This window comes from Pteropus medius, unplaced genomic scaffold (assembly GCF_902729225.1).
Source record: "Pteropus medius unplaced genomic scaffold, Ma_sr-lr_union100, whole genome shotgun sequence".
Taxonomy (NCBI): domain Eukaryota; kingdom Metazoa; phylum Chordata; class Mammalia; order Chiroptera; family Pteropodidae; genus Pteropus; species Pteropus medius.
This window is the reverse complement of record NW_024349800.1, coordinates 61,860,371-61,877,183: the sequence shown is the minus strand read 5'-3', so window position 1 is coordinate 61,877,183 and position 16,813 is coordinate 61,860,371. Positions and strand designations below refer to the sequence as shown.

Here is a 16,813-nt window from a genome sequence, read left to right as displayed (position 1 = left end):
CCCTGCCCTCCCACCCCACCCAGTGCCCTCAGAGAAGGCTGAGTGAGAAGCTGGGACACTGATCACCTTCCAGAGACAAGAGGCCTCCACCTCCAGAGTATCACTGGAAGCCACATGGGGAGCGGTAAGAAGCACCCCTCCCCATCTTAGCCAGGCCTGCTCTAATAGAAAATTTAAATAAGGTCTCATAACCTAACACCCAAAATGTCTAGGTTTTAATAAAAACACCTGCCATGTCATACCAAGAACCAGGAAAAGTTTAGTTTGAATAAGAAAAACAATCCACAGTTTCCAACATCTAATTGACATGAAGTTGGAAGTAACTGATAAGGATTTTATAGTAAGTATCAAAAAAAGTCTTTCAATGAGCAATTACAAACATGCTCATATAACAACGAAAAACCTCAGCAACATAAAAGAAGATATAAAGAACCAAATGGAGATTTTAGAACTGAAAAATACAATAACCAAAACAAAACTCACTGGATGTGCTCAAAAGCAAAACGGAGACTCAGAGGAAAGAATGAGCGAACTTGAAGATAGAGCAATAGAAACTACCCAGCACACACACAAAGAAATCCATACCACGATACATCACGGGCCAGCTTCTGAAAACTGAAGACGAAGAAAGCAGGGAGAGAGAAGCAGCACCTTATCTGTACAGGAAAAAACAACGTGAATGACAAGGATTTCTCATCGGAAGCCATGGCGGCCAGAGGAAACGGCGTAACACATCAAATGCTGAAGGAAAAACAAATGCCAACCCAGAATCCTAGATCCAGCAAAACTATCCTCCAGGAATCAAGGGGAAAACAAGACTTTCTCAGATGCCGGAAAACTAAGAGAACTTGTCTCCAGCAGACCTACCCTGAAAGAATGTCTAAAGGGTGCTCTTGAAACACAAAGGAAACGGTCAAAGAAAAAGCACTGGAACAGCAGGAAGAAGAAAGAAAAAAGTCATGAGGACGGGGGCGCGGCAGAGGGGACGCACTCAGCAGTAAAGCAATGGCTCTGTGTAGAGCAAGAAGGATGACAGAGTAATCGCGGGGATCATAAACTATATACATGTCTAACCAATGTACTATATACTTGAAACTGTAATAAAATAAAATAAAATAAAATGCTTTAAAAAAAGAAAAAGAAAGAAAAAAGAAAAATGGGGGTAAATGTAATAAACTTTCCTTGCCGTCTCGAGTTTTCTAAAAACAAATGTCTGGGTCCTCGAGGAGTCCAAGATGGCTCATTCTCACCCAGTAGGTGACTGCACCAACTGCAGGTGCACTTAAGAGGCCAGTTCTGTTCTCAAAGCTTCTCAGAGTGGTCCCTGTGCCAGCCGCAGCAGCACCTCCTCAGGAGGCTTGTTCAAACTGTTTCCTGAGTCAGGATTTCTAGAGGTAGGCCCCAGGACTGTGTGTGGAAAGGATTCTTACATACGCTATGGTCTGAAAAGTCCTCAGATCTGAGTTGACCTTTTATTAATAAAGGGTCAAGTTCAGTCACTCAGCGTGAACTTTCGAGGAAGGCGAGAACAAAGTGTTTCACAAGTCCCTGGCCCTGTGCAATCCAGCCTGCAGGAGCAAACTTCAAAATAAAAAAGTAATCGATACTCGGCCTGAGGCGAAGGTCATGCACCTCTGCATCACCGTACGGTGTTGTCCTTGGGAGCGGGGACCACGGAGGGATGTGTCATCTGTGCCTCAGTTTCTTCCTCTATAAGATGGGGCAGCATCTGCCTTTCCTAACGTGCGAGGTCAAAGTGAAGGGCGAAATAGGTGAGCTGTGCTGGGCTTGTAAACGGTCAGTTCTCAGCCAGGGTGAGTGTTTACCCTCCCGTCACAAAGGGCCATCGCGCTGCCGTTTTTTCTTGGAAGTGGCACGTCTCTGCGCTTCACAGACTGGGAAGGCAGACCTGGTCAAAATAAAATGTACTACAACCCCCGTAGCCTTTTGTCGGGGTGGGGCTGCTGGGCAGCCCCAGCATTAAGACAGGAGGCCCCTGACTTCAGAGGGTCGGGAGCACTGTGAAGATGACAGACCCCCCCCCCCCCACACACACACACACGGAGCTAACCACGGGTGCCCAGGAGCTGCATGTCCAGAAGCCCCTACAGGTCCCCACTGCTACTGAAGTCCCCTGCACTCACCTCCCTGAGGACACAGCTTTAGGTCTTGTCCACTCTTCACTCATAGGCTGTGGCAGGGGGCTTGCAGAACCCCCTTGAATATCCCTCTAACTAGGAAGGAATTCTGCAAATAGTAATGGGGGATGGGGCAGAATCTGGGAGCGAAAGCCCCAAAGCCGTGGGTCAGGATAAGAGAAGAAAGTATCACTGTTTTAAAAACAAAAGTCTCTCCACCAGCCAAACTGAGGGGGCTTTGATTACAAACCCGCTCTGGTGCCACCTGGGTGCCATCAGCGCCACGGGAGATGATGGGCAGCGCCCTTCTCCCGGGTCGGGAAAGGGCAGTGACCAAATTGATGCAGGCGCCGGACGCGTGTCCACCGAGCGGGCCCCTGACCAGGCCAGGCGCTGGGACGCGGCGGCGGGGCGCAGCAGGGTGGCCGGGGGCCGGGCGCGCACGTGGGGCGGGGCGGGGTTGGGGGGGTTCCTCCCCACTGAAGTCATGGACTTGGCGGGCGGCATCGCGGCCGGCGCGCAAACGTGGCTTCGACCATAAGAGGGGGTGGGGAAGCGCACAATGTGTTTCTTGTTAGGGACTCCTAGCCGGGACTTCGGGTTTAGCTTTTGGTGGCGCGTTATAATATTATAACCGGCCCGCCCTTGTCGCTGGCTGGAGAGGGCGGCCGCGGATTCTCACCGGCGGGCGGGCGGCTCCGGCGGCCCGGGCGCTGCGCTCGGGCGCGGGGGGCCCACAGTGGGCGGCGGCCGGAGTCCCCCCGGTGGCCTGGGCTCCCCACGGGGGCCCGACCCCGCAGACTCGGCGACGCCAGCCCCGCGCCCGCCAGCTCGCGGGCGGCCGGGATTCTTTTCCAAGACCTTATCTCTCGCTCAAGTTACTTTTCTTTTTTAATTTGGTGACCGGAACAAAAGTCACAGGAAAATCTTTTGTGAAAGCCAAAGGCGGGCCACAAACCGGGACACTTCACAGCATTTGTAACTGAATATCTGCCGTGCTGGTCGTTAACGCGGCCCCTCGGCCGAACTCCCCAAACGTCGCTTCCTCTGCACGCGCGGAGCTGAAAGGTGACCTGCCCACGCGGAGGGCGGACGGCCCCACGTGCTTCCGGACACGCAGCACCGCGCGAATCCTCGAGGGGACCGCGACCCGGGCCGGGGGGACGGGCCGATGCTAAGCCACTGTGGTGGCCCAGGCGCTTCGCTAGAGCGATGCGGCTAGTAGAGGTTAGGCGGGTCTTCGGGAATACCCAGAGGGAGAGAAATGAGCATCGCCTCGTGTGCTTTTTGTGGCTTTGCTCATGTCCCTCCCGCTCGTCCCCATCGAAGGCCGTTTTAAGCCCAAATTCGGTTATCTGGGGCTAGGGTCAGGGGTCCCTCTTGCCAAGGTATTAAATAAACAGGGAAAGCAAAAACTGGAATCCTCATGTAATCCAGATGCTGTTTGCTCGAAAATCACAACAAACTGCTGAGCCAGATAACAGGATCGGGAACAGTCCTGCCCCGCCCCGCCCCACCCCACCCCACCCCCGTTTTCGGCCCAGCAGAGGACATCCACGTTCAGGGAACGCCTCTGCAGGACAGACGACAAATAATCGCTGCTAACACTCTAACTGCAGAGGAGCCCCCTTGAGGGATCCGGATGCCATAAACCGTCCGGGAATGTTGGCATCTGGTTCTTACACTGGAACTTTCCCTAGAGATAAAGCCGGGGCGGGGGCGGCGTCCGCGTCCGCCCGCCGCCCTGTAAGTTCCTGGCCTCCCGATGTTCTCGGTGGAAGACGTAGCCTTGGAGCGGCGCTCAGACGTCCGCCGGCTTTGTAGTGGTAATGAGCGTGCCGACGCGGGTCCGCGGGCGCTCGGAGCACCGGGCGGGGCGCACGTCCTCCCGCCTCCCCCCTGTCCCGTGCGGTGGGCGGGGCGGGGGGGCTGCTCTGGAAAAGTCTGACGGTTTTGAATGAACTCCAAGGGTTCCAAGGAGGAAGGCAGGGGACAGTGGGGGAGGGGGTCCTTCAATAGTATTTTTAAGAGTCCAGCATCACAATCGTCCGCGCGACGACCCGAAGGCATAAACCAATCTCGCCGTGCGCTGAGACCGGCACCTTCTGCCCATCCGCCCTCGCCTCGCGCCAGCCCCACCCTGAACGCCTCGGTTGCAAAAACAAATAAAATAAAGCAAAACCTTTTGCTTTGGCACCCTCTAAGCCACGTTATGCCTCCTTCGGCAAAAGGAAGATCTCTTTCTTCTCCCTCTCCCAGCTTTTTTCCTTTCCCCCCACCCTCCACCCCCCTTTTCTTTTCTTCTCTGTCCTCCTTCCTTCCCCCAAATCGCTCGAAACTTAAGACGTGCAGCGGCTGCAGGTGCGCGCGGGCCGGGCGGCCGGGCCGGGGCGAGCCTGGGACCGCCGGGCCTCGCAGGCATTGATCAGCTGGGCGCGCGCGCTGAGTGACGGCGCGGTTGCCATGGCAGCCGCCTGAGCGGCGCCGGGAGGACAAGGCTGCAGGGCGGCGTGAATGGGCGGCGTCACGCGCCTGGCGCCAGAGAGTCTGCTCCGGGGCTTCGGCTCCGGCCCCGCCGCGGCCTGGCCCGCGCGCCGCCGCCGCCAATTCATCACCTGTCAGGGATCACTCGGGGGGTCACGGGCGGAATGGACACAGCTGTGAGAACAAAACCGGGGGGAAGAAAGGCGAGCGCTCCCAATTGCGCCAGATGTGCAAGGAGGACCTTGAGACTCCCCCTCCCCCCGCAGGCTCCTCCTGCCTCCCCCTGCTCCTCCCCCCGCCCCCCTGCTGAACACCACACAAGTGCGCGCCCGGCCCGGGGCTGCTTCTGATTACTGCGAGGGGCTGGACGCGCTGGGAGCCGCCGGCCGGGCCTGGGCTGGAGACTGGGCTGGAGACTGGGCTGGAGACTGAGCGCCCGGCGAGCCCTGGAACCGCGTTAGGGGGACTTCCACCCAGGGCCTGCGTGTTGCTTTACATGGGGACGGCATCTCCACCCCCCACCGGAAGCCCTTCACACCTTCCCACCACCCACGGATCTCGCAAATCCTGGGCCCTTTCTGCAGCTGGGACCATTTGAACTTTAGCGGTCTCAGATGCAAACCCACAGAGACACCAATTGACAGGTCTTTCTTTCACTGCCTTGTAACCTGCCCCGAAAATGGCCCTGCACCATTTTCCCCCACGAAAACATCATTTTAAAGGTAATTCCACATTGGGCTTGCCGAGACAGACATACTAGTAACTCAGGCCTTTTTTTAATCATTAACGTATACAGCCTCATAATCCCCTTAAAATGATCTTTAAATGAATGTAGAACTGAGTAGCGTGCCAGTGGAGTCCAATTCAACACAGCCAGGCTGACTGGACTCTGACATGGCAGCTAAAGAAAGAAACACCAGAAAACTTTCACCATATTTAGCAATCTTACGACATCAGGGTACAAAAAAGATCATGGGAGAAGCCACTGCCTTAATCAACTTCGCAAGTGTGTAAAATACTGCACAAGCTCATTACCAACCAGCCCGGAGCCTGGCTGTTGGGATGGATAATGAGGCTGGCACGGACGTTAACATACGGTGTCCTTGGAAAAAGCTAGGAATGCGTCAGTATCTCAGAGCTGCAATGTCCAAGAATCACAAGTAATAATTTGAGAATCCCAAAGATGTTTGTTTACGTTGGCTATTATTGTAAAATAGTCGAAGTATAACATCATGAACCAAAATAGTGTCAAAACAAAATCTGTTCCACTGTGGCACGTATGTGACAGAAACACATGCACACAAAGTACATCAAAAGGCTCGAACTGTGGGGGACTTGAGTATTAAATCATTTCCAGACTTAATATCAGAGGAGACGTTGCTAATTGAACAGTCAGGAACAGAGATGCAGGCAGTATTTGCAAGACCAGGCCCTCGGCAGATTTCTCTGCTGGTCAGGAAACCATCCACCTCCATCCTCCAGAACAACTAGCTGGATTTTCTGAAAGTGACATCCACCTCAGCACCAGCAACTCTGCCTCCCTAAAGAGAAGCCTTGGAGCAGACAGAAGGCTGGCCGGCCAGCTGCAGAATTAATCATTAATTGAAGGAAAAAATACTGTTTCCCCATTATTAAGCTTTGCTTTTTCTCCAGTTCTGCCTTTTCCTTTTTAATGCACAGGAGATGAAGACTGGGACAAAAAATAAACAAGATACTTTAAAAAATTCTATTTTCTCAGACTTTCCAGTTGATTGTATTCTAGAGAAGTATGATTTTCAAAACACAACAACTAATTTACTGTGGTCTTCGGTTAAACTGAAATTGTGTGAATTAACTGAAAAGTATTTGAGTAAATAGCAGCAAACTTCTTTTTTAATTTAGACTGCAGGAATGAGTTCTTAAAGATTAAAAAAAACAACAACAAAGAAAAAAAACTGAAGCTGCATCTAGCACTACTGCTCAAAAGATTGATACACGACAAAATTTTTCTGTTTAAATAGTGTGAAAGTGTCAGTCAATGGCTTGGGCCACCTGCCTGTCACAAAGCTTTAAAAATACTATAGGTGCTGGAATGGGACACCCGAAATCACGATTTGCGCATAATGAATCACATCGCTTTGCCACCTACCCTGCAGGGCACAGACCCCAGCCTTCAGGGCAGTGTACACAGCTTCAAGATGCAAATTCTCCTAATGACTTCCGATTAGTAGGATCATTATAATAGTTCTGCCTTGTTCTAGAACAGGAGCCCTGCAAGCGTCCTGCCTCTCAGAGCTCCTTAGCGATCAGCACGGCTTCCAATAAGTATGCACTCATTTTACTGAGTTTACAATAACGCCTCCCGCGTTGCTCCGGGTTGCAAGATCCCACACTAAACCATTAGCTGAATGGTGTGCTTTTTTTTTTTTTTTTTTCACGAAGCTCCTTCTCTTAAGAGACCGCACTCTCTACAAACGTCACATGTCAATGGCAAACTTATTTGCGTTTTCACTTTCTGCAGAAATGCTTTCTATCTCGATGACATTCCCTGGGTCGCAGTGAACTGTGGCTTTCCCTCTAACGTGAAGAACTTGCCCCATCGCTGCGATTTTGGGACTGCTGAAAGCTCCAAAGTGTCGGAGCACACCCTAGGGCGAGGGTCCTGCCTGGCAGTTGGATTCGGAATTAAGATGCACATTTAAATTCCCGGGGTCCCCCTCCCCCACCCTTTCACTCTCCTCCCCCTCCCCTTCACTCCTCCCTTCCCTGCTGTCCCTCCTCTCCCTCCTGCCCGCGCTTACTGTACTCTATTTACCACCCCAGCTGGGCTCGCGCCCGCCCCGCCCACCCCGCGGGGATTGGCTGCGAACGCGGAAGAACTGAGCGCTGGCTCCTCGCCCTCGCCTGCCAATGGGGCGCCCGCCCGGCCTGATGGACGCACCACCTCCACCAATGGGAACGCAGGGAAGCCGGTTCGTGTGGCCCCGGCGAATGCCGATAAAAGCCGCCCCGCCGCGCTCCCGGCTTCATTCTGAACCCATCCTGGTGCCCTGCGGTGGAAGCTCCGTAGGCGGCGGCGGCCTGAGCTCCAGGGCAGCCCGCTCCCTCCCGGTCTCTCCTTCCTCTCGCGGTCAGCATGAAAGCCTTCAGTCCAGTAAGGTCCGTTAGGAAAAACAGCCTTTCGGACCACAGCCTGGGCATCTCCCGGAGCAAAACCCCGGTGGACGACCCGATGAGCCTGCTGTACAACATGAACGACTGCTACTCCAAGCTCAAGGAGCTGGTGCCGAGCATCCCCCAGAACAAGAAGGTGAGCAAAATGGAAATCCTGCAGCACGTCATCGACTACATTTTGGACCTGCAGCTCGCCCTGGACTCGCACCCCACTATCGTCACCCTGCACCACCAGCGACCCGGGCAGAGCCAGGCGTCCAGGACGCCGCTCACCACCCTGAACACGGACATCAGCATCCTGTCCTTGCAGGTAAGAGCCGCTCTCGGGGCCACGTTCGCTGCCGCGCACCCCGGCGATCGCCTGGGCTGCCACGAGCAGACCCATTGTCGAGACGGCTGCGGTCGGTGACTTACGGAGGAGCTAATTAACTTTATTTTTCTTCAAATCTGCTGTAGATTGAGCCGTGCGTGAAATTGCTTATAAGTTGTGACGTTAGTGTGTCTGTCTTTGATCTGAACTGTGGCGTGAACGTGGTTAGTGGAACTTAGCGTTGCGCGGACGACTTTTGAGAGAGGTGCGCTGTCCCCGCGCGATCGTCTAACACGGTGCCTTTTATCCCCTTTCTCCCGCAGGCTTCCGAATTCCCTTCCGAGTTAATGTCAAATGACAGCAAAGCGCTCTGTGGCTGAATCAATGGTGAGTGTTTGCTTGTGGCTCCCGGTGGTTAAACTGCCCCTTGGAGTGTGTGCGCGGGCTCGTGTGTGTCTTTTCGTGTGTGCAGGTATTTCGGTTTAATAAACGAACGTGTACCTCAATGTATGGCAGGTAGTACTTGGCTTACGTGCGCCAGACAGCGAAGGGGCTTCCAGCTCTGGTTACTCAAGATCACACGTCATTTTCCTTTAAAAAGAAAAAAGAGAAAGATGCCCATAAGTTCCTACGAGGTTGGCCGGGGAAAGTGTGTTGCTTCTGTCGAATGTAATGCCCTGGCCGCTTTCTGGTGTGGCTCTGGTACTACGAGGTACTAACCTCCGTGTAATTAATCTTATCGCCACAAATTCCACAGGGATCCTCCTTCCCCGAAACTGTAACCCTCTGGGATCCGGCGGGGCGAGCGTTGCGACCCTGTGCCTCAGCCCCTGTGATGTGGGATTCCGACTTCCCTATCTGTTAACTAAAGGGCTGTTTTCAATCAAATAATCCTCACAAGAAGCAGACTGGCGCCTGTGAGCGCTGCTGCTGGGGATCCAAGTAAGAGATTGCGTCGGGAAGTTTTTCCCTGGAGCCTCTGCTATTTTAATGTTTAATGTGCGCTGTCGAGGCCGACTGCGTGTGTTGCATCTGGACGCCAGGGTTTGCCCAATCTTTTGAGTGTTTGGTTAAATGTTAAAACTGGCTTCTTCTGGCGCCGGGCTGCCCGCCTCTGCCCTTAGGTTATGTTCTCCTAACTTAACTTGCCTTTCTCTCTCGATCTTTTGCAGGTGTTTGTGACTTTTTTTTTTTTCTTTGCACAATAACAACAAATCCACGGGAACTTATTTTTCAACCATTTCACAAGGAAGACAGCAAGTTGAATGGACCTTTTTAAAAAATGGAAGCAAAACTAAGAAGGATCAGATCATCTTCCCCAGAGTGTTTCTGACCTGGACTGTGATATTAGTTATTTATGAAAAAGACTTTTAATGCCCTTTCTGCAGTTGGAAGGTTTCTTTATATACTATTCCCACCATGGGGAGCGAAAACGTTAAAATCACAAGGAATTGCCCAATTTAAGCAGACTTTGCCTTTTTTCAAAGGTGGAGCGTGAATACCAGAAGGATCCAGTATTCAGTTACTTAAATGAAGTCTTTTGGTCAGAAATTACCTTTTGACGCAAGCCTACTGAATGCTGTGTATATATTTATATATAAATATATATATATATATATATTGAGTGAAACCTTGTGAACTCTTTAATTAGAGTTTTCTTGTATAGTGGCAGAGATGTATATTTCTGCATACAAAGTGTAATGATGTACTTATTCATGCTAAACTTTTTATAAAAGTTTAGTTGTAAACTTAACCCTTTTATACAAAATAAATCAAGTGTGTTTATTGAATGGTGATTGCCTGCTTTATTTCAGAGGACCAGTGCTTTGATTTTTATTAATGCTATGTTATAACTGAACCCAAGTCAATACAAGTTCAAATTTATGTAGACTGTATAAGATTATAATAAAACATGTCTGAAGTCAACACCTGAATTCTGAATGATTTTTCAGATCGCTCTCTCCCTCACTTGTCTCTCTCCATTTCTTTTAACCCTGTCTTGGTCCCTCTAAGCCTTGGAGGTTGTGTGCAGACAGTCTTATCAGACGTGTGGGCAGGGCCGGGAAGATTATAAACAGAAGTTTCCCTGAGTCCATCAGGGACAATTAGGTCTGTGCCTTGCCGCTCAGTTTTAAATCAAGAAGGAGCAGCCGTGGCCTTGACTCCTAGGAGTTAGCTCATTCAAAACGTGGAGTCTAGGAAGCACTACCTGCATGAGCAGGTGCTTAAAACACTTCTGGAGTAAATGAAACTTAATCGGAAGAGAAACGGGCTCCATAGAATTCACATAAGATTTAGGGGAAGGGCAAAGAGACCCTTCTCCGTGTCACACTGTGCTTCTAGTGACTGCCCATGGGACTTAAGCTGTGCTAGGGCCCTGAGCGCTCAGCCTGGCAGCCTCCCCTGCATCTCCTCCACCTGTAGGTCCGCCGGCCTCAGGGAGACAGGGCTTGGGCCCGGCCCACTTTCCAGCACAGGTGGCTATTAAAGCACCCTTCACCCTTGACTGCGCCCTTGCCCTGCCCAAGGAAGGACAACAGGGAGGGAGAGGAGAAAGGCCTTTCAAGTTACAGGAAAATAGCAACGGCACCGCAGCAATATTTAGGTCCTGCTTTAAAATGCATAGCTAACACGTAAGTCTTGAAAATTCACATGCATACGTATATTCTCATGTTGGAAAGATGGCTTCTCTAGGTGTGGGAGGTTCTGGAAGGCCGGTCAGCGTGTGTGGGTCCTGGACAAGGAAGCAGGGAGGGCAGGCGGGCGGGATAGGTGTCTCACCTGGGGCCGCCCGCCCAGCAGGTGTTTGGGAGGCGCCACCGCGTCTGCCCTGGCGGCGGCGGGGCTTCCGGCCGTGACGCGGGATCCATCATGAGAGCGCGGGGCGGGGGTGGTCGGCGGCCGAGGCTCTCCGCGGACCTCGCCGGCGCCCGCGCGCCCTGCGGTCGCGGCCGAGACCCTCTTTCCTCGGGGCAGCCGGCCGGGCCACCCCCGGACCCCAGGTTCGCCCAGCACAACATGCTCGCCCGGAAGCCGTCCGCGCCCGCGGGTGACCACATGCTTTGAACCGGCCGTCGCTGTCGTTAATAATCATAACCCCCGGGAAGCGGGCTCTGGCTGCCACACCTGGGTCGCGAGCGTCATTCCCGATGCAGGCCGCCCTTCAGATCTGTCACCTGGCACCCAGCCGCCTGTCGTCAGCCCACCCAGCGCCCTGCACCGGGCTGGGCCCCAGTGGGGACGGCGGGCGGGAAAACGCGAGGACCTGTCGCTGCCCCCATCCCCGCCGGTCCTTTCGTCCGAGGACGACGGGCGGGGCCACAGACACCGGCGCCCGATCGCCCCCAGCCTCAGTGACCCGCGCATGGTCGGCTCGGAGGGGCGAGGGACCTGAGCCGGACGGAGGGCCCCTTGGCTTTTCCCGGGAAGCCGTGCGCGCGGGGCCGGGCCCTCTCGAGCACCTGCACGGTCGCTGGGAACCGGACCGCTTGCAGCATTTCGACGAGGGCCCAGAGTAGCAACAGCGTCGAGGAAAAGCGGCACCTTTCGGAGGGGACTTTTCACAGCGGAGCGGGACGGCCTTCGGGGGTGGCCGGTGGAGGCCGGGCGCCACCTGCTGTCTGGAGCGAGGAAGGCGGCTCGCGAGCAGGGGTCCTCCAGGGCCCGGGGCTTGGAGGCTTGGGACCTGGGGAGCAACCAGCCGGAGCATCAGGGGAGAAGACGCTTGGGACATACAGCCTTCTGGAAATGAATGATGCCATTATGAGCGATTACCCCTCGAGCATGTGTACAGTTGTTTCTACATGTGAATCTTATCTCATCTTTACTACTTTATAACTTAGATAGGGTCCCCTTTGGCAAACTAGTATCCACCACCAAGTCTAGGCTGGGTACCGTCCTGGATTTCATAAGTGCATCAGATATGACCTCCAGCCTCAAACAGATTATTATTAGATTATGGGGGAAAAAAATGACTTGTGAACGCAAATAAAAGCCAGAACATTTTCCCTTCTCTTTAAGGTTTTGTTTAATTACAAATTTTTTGAGGACGTGGTTCCATAGTGTAGCGGTTAGCGCGTCTGCTTTACACACAGAAGGTCCTGGGTTCATGTCCCAGTGGAGCCATGGTCCAGGGTCTATGGCCATGCCACCCTGCACAAGGCCAATGTCTGACCTCAGAAGCTAAGCAGGTTCAGGCCTGGTTAGTACTTGGATGGGAGACCACCTAGGAAGACCAGGCCCTCTAGGCATAAATAATAAGAAGAAAATGTTTTTGAGCTGCTTAATAGTATTAACCAACATCATGTTCAAGGATCAGAGATGAGGGTGGGCATCCTTGTATTATTCCAGGTCCTAATGAGGACAGGTCAAACTCTCCATTATGCATGACCTAGCTCTAGGAATTTGTTGGAATATATAGTCTTTCAATTTTGGGAAGAATCTTTCGATCGTTAGGGAGATTTTTGGCCCACTAACCTCAAACGATAAATGTGCAGGTTAGTTTACATTTCATTTTAGCTCTCAGCGACATGGATCGATCCTCGGAGGGAGACAGACACGCAGTCTCTCCATTCTAAGAAACTGGGCCCAGAGATGTGAAGCGAGTGACCGAGGGCATGCAGCAGTCAGTGGACAGACAAGCTAGGTCCAGAGAGACAGAACTTCTGATTAGAGCACAAGGATACAGAGCTCGCGAGGGGCGACGACCACCAGCCCGAGACTGCAAAGATGTCGGGGAACTCTGCCAGGAGCCTGGAGCGAGGACTGAAGAGCAGAGTGACGAGCGTGTGCATTCTGTGACCGTCCTGGGTGAGGCTGCCACTCTCGGCGAGTTAGGGGCAGGCACCCAATAAGACCTGGAGCGGGACGTTGGAACCGAGACCGCCATGCGGAACGCTCGAAGGCCCACCATCTCAGTGAAAGCACAGACTGGAAAAAAATCACTCACTCGCCCAGGAAGGCCATAGGAAGCCTGTCTGTTGGCCTGAGCTCAGGATGAGAGAGAAATGTCTTCCTTGCAAATGCATAGCTGTGGATCTGTCCTCAGAGCAAATGGAGGTGCAAATATCGCTACCCAGTTGGTGTGAGAAATTCTAAAGCTGGTAAATGAACATACGAATGGTTCCTGATGGGCGATATCCCCAGAGCATTTGACAGTAACAAATGCAAAACCTCTCTGGAGAGAGAAGCCCTCAATACAGACCACACAAATTTCACATATTTAACAGCTTCCTTAAAGAAAGTTTAAAACTTAAAAAGTTTTTTAAACTACTGAAAATCAATTTGCCCTCAGAGAAGGTATCAGTAGAGACATGAAAAGATTAGAAACCAAAGAACTATAAAGGCTATCGAGTAAGGCTGACCAAAATGACTGAAAGAAATCCAAGAGCTAATTGAAAACATAAATTCACGAGATGTAGTTATTGAAATTGGAAACTCAAAGAAAAGGTTAAAACCCAGACTGGAAACTAATGGAGCATTTTTACACACTGACAACAAACAACCTGAAAAGGAAATTAAGAAGACAATTCCAGTAACAATAGCGTCAAAAACAATACTTGGGAATTACCTTAACCAAAGGAGGTGAAAGGCTTGCACAACGAAAACTACAAAACACTGCTGAAATAAATTTAAAAAGACATAAACAAGCAGAAAGACATTCCGTGCTCATGAATTGCAGAACTTAATATTGTTAAAATATCAGTACCACCGAAAGCGACCTACAGAGCCAATGCAATGCCTGTCAAATCCCAATTTTTTTTTTTTTTTTGCAGAAATATAAAAATCTATCCTAAAATTTATATAGAATCTTAAGGGACCCCAAATAGTTAAAACATTCTCGAAAAAGAAAGTTTGAGAACAAACACTTCCTGATTTCAAAAGTTACTAGAGACCTACATTAATCGAAGAAGCATGATCCTAGCATGGAGTCAGATATATTAACCAGTGGAATAGACTACAGAGCCCAGAGATAAACCCTCACGTATGTGGTTAGTGATTTTCAACAAGGATGCCAAGACCATTCAGTAGAGAAAGGACAGTCTTTTCAACAAAAGGTGCTGAGAAACCAGATATTCACATGCAAACAAATGAAGTTGAACACTTACCGAATACCGTTCATGACACTTAACTCAAAATGCATCAAAGACCCCAAGAGAAGAGCTAAAACTATAAAACTCTTAGAAGAAAACACATGGCATAAGGTTCACGACATGGGATTTGGAAATGATTTCTTGGATATGACACCAAAGACACAGGCAACAAAAATAAAAAGAGACAGATTGGACTTCATGACAATTTAAAACTGTGCATCGATGGACACTATTGACAGAGTGAAAAGGCAGTCTATGGAATGAGAGGAAGTATTTGCAAACCATATGCCTGATGAGGGATTAATATTCAGAGTATATAGAAGACTCCTAAAACTCAACAAAACAAATAACCCGATTTAAAAATAGGCAAAGTACCTGACTATGTATTTTTCCAAAAAAAAGATAATTGAGTGGCCAATAAAACACGAAAAGATGATCACCATCACTAATCATTAGAAAAATGTGAATCAAAACCACAATAAGATATCACTTTCCAGCCATCAGGATGGTTATTATAAAAATGAAAGAAAGGAGGAGAAATTGGAATTCTTGTACACCTTAAGTGAAAATGTAAAATGATACAGCCACTGTGGAAAACAGGATAGCTGCTCCACAAAAAATTTAAAAATAGAATTAGCATATGTCCCAGCAATTCCACTGTGGGTACATACCCAAGAGAATTGAAGCAGGGTCTCAAAGAGACATCCGTGCACCCGCGTTCACAGCAGCATTATGCATAATAGCCGTGGACGCGACCCCGGTGTCCACCAACAGGAACGAATAAGCAAAACATGGTCTATACACACCATGGAATATCATTTATCCTTAAGAAGGAAGTTCTGACACATGCTCTAACACGGGTGAACACTGAGGACATTATGCTAAGTGAAACAAGCCAGTTACAGAAACACGAATGTGGAGGATTCCGCTTACATGCAGTAAGTACCTCGAGTAGTCAGAATCATTGTGACCAAAAGCGGAAGGGGGGGTGTCAAGAGCCGGGGAGGGGACAACGGGAGGTAGCGCTGAGCAGGTGTGAAGTTTCAGTTCTGCAAGGAGACAGAGATCTGGAGATGGACGGTGGGGTGGCTGCACCACAGTGCGATGTACTTCGTACCACCGAACTGTGCACTTAAAAATAGTGACGAGGATAAATTTTCTGTTATGTGTATTTTACAACATCAACAAAAAAGTGTTTCAGCTACTAGAGAGGGAATTAATGAACTGGCTGATGGATCTGAAGAAATAACTCAGAATACAGCACAGAGAGCTAAAGATACCACAGACGTGAAGCCAAGGTGAAGATACAGGATGGAAGGAGACTGTCCGACGCCCAAGGCGGACTTTCCTGGCGGCCATGGGAACGGGGGGAAGAAGGGCGGGAGCGGATCGCAGTAAGCGAGCAACTTAACCTTGAACATCAGACAAGCCTTTAGTCACGTTAACGTGCCGCACCTATACAAGTCCTAATAATTGAGAAGAAAAAGTCTAATAACACAAGGCAAAGAATTCACAGATAAAGTAATACAATGGCCTTTAAACATACAAAAATAGGATCAATTTCATTCATAAACTTTTAGTGACCAACCAGACAACTGGTCGTTAGATGCCTCCCGGTGTGTTACAGGCAGAAGTACACGGCCTCACTTGTGATGCGTTATTAGGGAAAAAAATGTTTTTTAAATAACTCAATTTGAAGTAACATGACACTTTTCCATCTGACTTCTTGTCCGCGGGAAACAGGAGAAAGCAAGCGAAATGACGGCCCGCGGCAGGCGGCAGACAAGTCCCGAGTGGGGACGTCCTGGGGGACAGCGGGCCCGGCTTCGTCCGCGCGTCAGCGGCATTGAAGGAGGGCAGGGCGGAGAGGGCGAGGGAAGAGCCGCCCTTGATCGAGACCACTTGAAGAGACATAAGAAGCAGAACCGCCCAGTATAATGAGTGCGCCTCGTCTGGACTCCTAAACTCTAAAAGGGCGATGGTTTTAAACAGTCGGAGAAATCTGAATGAGGACTGGGCATTAGACGATGTTAAAGAATCCGTTTTGTTAGATGTGAAATGGGTATTAACATTACGTGAGAAAAAGACCTTGCTTTTTTTTTATTATTATTTTTTACGTCTGCACCATCTGGTCTTCCTACGTGGTCTCCCATCCAAGTACTGACCAGGCCCGATCCTGCTTAGCTTCCGAGATCAGACGGGATCGGGTGTGCTCAGGGTGGCGTGGCCGAAGACAACCCTGCTTTTCCAAGACGCATACTGAAATATTTACAGGTGAAGCGATGTGATGCCTGGTATTTGCCTTAAAATATTCCAGGAAAAGGGGGTAAGGACAGATGATACAGGCACAGCCGAGCGATGGCACACGGCCGTGCTCTGCGCTTGGAAACGTTCGGGGTAAGGAAGTCGGAAAGAAACAGTGCTGTGTTTGCTGGGGTGCACGGCCTGGCACCCCGCGAGATTCACCTTGACCCGTAGAGCAACTGAACTCCCCTACCTGGCTCAGTGGCCTGTGTGCCCGCGGCGAAGGCGTGCCGCTCCGTGTGCGCGCGGACGCCGATGGAGGGCTTCACCATCTGCCAGCGAAGAGAACCTTCTCGAGGCCTGGACATGTCCTGTCCCTCCCTCCGCCTCTC

The 16,813-nt window shown here is 50.8% G+C and overlaps 1 protein-coding gene, 1 long non-coding RNA gene and 1 pseudogene across 3 annotated transcripts; 1 reads left to right on the top strand and 2 right to left on the bottom strand.

The window, feature by feature from the left end:
* Nucleotides 1-1,133: 1,133 nt before the first annotated feature.
* Nucleotides 1,134-5,041, bottom strand: LOC120622071 (uncharacterized). Of its 2 annotated transcripts, XR_005658412.1 has the most exons (4): nucleotides 4,977-5,041; nucleotides 4,321-4,796; nucleotides 2,145-2,247; nucleotides 1,134-1,909 (listed from the first exon to the last, which is right to left on the bottom strand). It is a non-coding gene; the product is annotated as an uncharacterized LOC120622071 (long non-coding RNA). The 2 variants fall into 2 exon arrangements; XR_005658411.1 differs by lacking the exon at nucleotides 4,977-5,041 and having other exon boundaries at nucleotides 4,321-4,887.
* Nucleotides 5,042-7,619: 2,578 nt separating this feature from the next.
* ID2 (inhibitor of DNA binding 2) lies at nucleotides 7,620-10,011 on the top strand. The gene is made up of 3 exons (XM_039888105.1): nucleotides 7,620-8,085; nucleotides 8,409-8,472; nucleotides 9,258-10,011. The coding sequence occupies exons 1-2, from the start codon at nucleotides 7,738-7,740 to the stop codon at nucleotides 8,463-8,465; spliced, it is 405 nt and encodes a 134-aa protein (XP_039744039.1). The 5' UTR covers nucleotides 7,620-7,737; the 3' UTR covers nucleotides 8,466-8,472; nucleotides 9,258-10,011.
* Nucleotides 10,012-16,293: 6,282 nt separating this feature from the next.
* LOC120622378 (uncharacterized) lies at nucleotides 16,294-16,412 on the bottom strand (annotated as a pseudogene).
* Nucleotides 16,413-16,813: the final 401 nt, after the last annotated feature.

Excerpts from the sequence above, each read along its gene's own strand:
- ID2 (XM_039888105.1), top strand. The coding sequence starts at position 7,738 with ATGAAAGCCTTCAGTCCAGTAAGGTCCGTTAGGAAAAACAGCCTTTCG. Across the intron at positions 8,086-8,408 it reads TCAGCATCCTGTCCTTGCAG|GCTTCCGAATTCCCTTCCGA; the intron begins GTAAGAGCCGCT and ends TTTCTCCCGCAG.